Raw genomic sequence first — 2,500 nt, 5'->3', positions numbered from 1 at the left:
TACATTCGTCCATGGCTTGCAAATTTCGTCTCGTCTTAGTCTCCTTAACGAAAATCATTTTTTATTTTCGTCATATTTTTATGTTCTGGAAGATATTTTTGTGTGTCATCGTCTCGTCATCGTCACGGGGAAAGGGGCATTGACGAAATATTTTCGTCATCGTCCTGGTTGACGAAATTAACACTGGTGTGTGTGTGTGTGTGTGTGTGTCATATAACTTCTCCCTCCTCCTTGATGGACTTGGGCTCTGACACTGCAAAGCACTGCATGGTGTGTGTGTGTGTGTGTGTGTGTGTGTGTGTGTGTGTGTGTGTTCTGTACAGCTAGCCTTGGAGAAATTGCAGCAGTCTTTTAATATCCTACAAAATGCCTTCATTAGTCTTAAGCTTCTACTTAATGTAAGCAAGACTAAATGTATGGTCTTTACTCGATCTAAGCATGGCATGAAAAATGATTTTAATATATCTACTTTAGATGGGTCTGTTATTGAGAGAGTATCACATTATAAGTACCTGGGAATCTGGCTAGATGACAAGTTCACATTCAAGAAACATACTGACTGTCTTGTCACTACGCTCAGACAAAAGCTATCTTTCCTGCACAGAAATAAATATCACTTTCCTGTTTTCTGCAGAAAAAAGTTAATTGAAGCTACTTTTCTGTCTTCCCTTGACTATGGTGATATTATTTACAGACATGCACCACTCTCTAATCTGAAGGCACTTGACACTGTCTATCATTCAGCTCTTCGTTTTATTACTGGGGATCCATATAGTACACATCATTGCCTGTTATATGATAAAGTTGGGTGGGCTCCACTTTCTCACAGAAGGGACATGCATTATTTTATTTTTATTTATAAGGCCCTCACTGGCAAACTCCCATTTTATATTTCATCTCTTTTAGTTTGGCACTCCAACCCATACCAAACCCGCAGCAGCAATTTTTTACTGGAGGTCCCTTATGCCCGCACTGAACTGGGTAAAACAGCTTTTAGTGTCTGTGGACCTTCAGTTTGGAATAACTTACAACAAAGGATGGGTCTTCAAGCCTTTGTGCCATTAGAACATTTTAAAGTTACACTGGGAAGTTTTTTATCACATACTTGCACTTGTTTTAACTCATAAGTTTTAATTCATAGTTTGTCTTAATTCTTACCTCTTATATGATTTATGGTGTATTGTGTATGTTCGTTGTTTATATATGATTTTATATGTGCAATTGTTTGTTTTACTCGACATCATTGTAAATGAGGGCTGGGCCCTCAATGATTCTTCGAGTTTAAATAAATGAAATGAAATGAAATGTGTGTGTGTGTGTGTGTGTGTGTGTGTGTGTGTGTGTGTGTGTGTGTGTGTGTGTGTGTGTGTGTGTGTGTGTGTGTGTGTGTGTGTGTGTGTGCTATATACCTTCTCCCTCCTCCTTGATGGACTTGGGCTCTGACACTGCAAAGCACTGCATGGTCTATGTGTGTGTGTGTGTGTGTGTGTGTGTGTGTGTGTGCGTGTGCGTGTGCGTGTGCGTGTGTGTGTGTGTGTGTTTAATACCTTCTCCCTCCTCCTTGATGAACTTGGGCTCTGACACTGCAAAGCACTGCATGGTCTATGTTTGTGTGTGTGTGTGTGCTATATACCTTCTCCCTCCTCCTTGATGGACTTGGGTTCTGACACTGCAAAGCACTGCATGGTCTCGTATTTCTGCTGCGTCTCCTGCTCCTGCGCCTCCTCCTCCGGCTCGCTGTGGGGGTTCACCAGCATGCGGCAGTTGAACGTGTGGCTGTTCCGCCGCGGGTTCTCGCTCGACCACGGAGCGCCGTTCACTAGAACCGGACCAGAGAGGAGGAGAACAGAGGAGAACAGTGATGTTATTAACCCATACAGTGTGTGTGGCTGTTCATCGCTCGAGCACAAATCACGGTTCACTTGAACTGGATCGGAGGAGAACAGAACAGTGAACAGAATAGCAAAACATGAACGCAGGTTCTCAACCAGGGAGTGCTGTTTGTCTAGAACCGCACCAGAGAGGAGGAGAACCGAGGAGAATAGAGTCAGAAAAACAGAATGATGGACTCATGAAGCGTGTGGCTGTTCCACTTCTGTTCTGTGTGTGTGTTCCACGGGTTCTCGCTCGACCACAGAACTCCGTTCACAAGAACCGGACCAGAGAATACAGTCATAGAGGACAGAGGAGAGCACTACACTACAAGACATGACATTACATTACATTATATGCCACATAGCTGACCCTTTCATCCCAAGCAGCTTAGAGTCATTTTAAAGGATATTGGTTACAGTCCCTGGAGCAGAATTTGGGGTTAGGTGCTTTGCTCAAGGTTAATTCGGCCATCGATTATGGTAAGGAGTGGAAGGGTGGGATTCGAACCTAAAACCCTCTGATCTTAAGTCCACCTCCCTAACCACTCGGCATGTCAGCCTCTGTCTTGTCAATGATGCTCCCTTCTCTTTTTTCCTGAACATTGATCATTTCTGATCAATTTTGT

At 43.4% G+C, this 2,500-nt stretch overlaps 1 protein-coding gene across 1 annotated transcript in view; it reads right to left on the bottom strand.

Moving 5' to 3' along the window:
* ncoa2 (nuclear receptor coactivator 2) overlaps positions 1-2,500 on the bottom strand; it is a 111,724-nt gene that overhangs the window by 86,757 nt on the left and 22,467 nt on the right. Inside the window, exon 5 of the mRNA XM_063206385.1 lies at positions 1,634-1,819. Coding sequence (XP_063062455.1) covers positions 1,634-1,819 — 186 coding nt within the window. The remainder of the gene's footprint in view (positions 1-1,633; positions 1,820-2,500) is intronic.

Source organism: Engraulis encrasicolus, chromosome 9 (genome assembly GCF_034702125.1).
Source record: "Engraulis encrasicolus isolate BLACKSEA-1 chromosome 9, IST_EnEncr_1.0, whole genome shotgun sequence".
Lineage (NCBI taxonomy): Eukaryota > Metazoa > Chordata > Actinopteri > Clupeiformes > Engraulidae > Engraulis > Engraulis encrasicolus.
The sequence above is the reverse complement of the archived record's forward strand: the minus strand, read 5'-3'. Positions and strand labels throughout refer to the sequence as shown.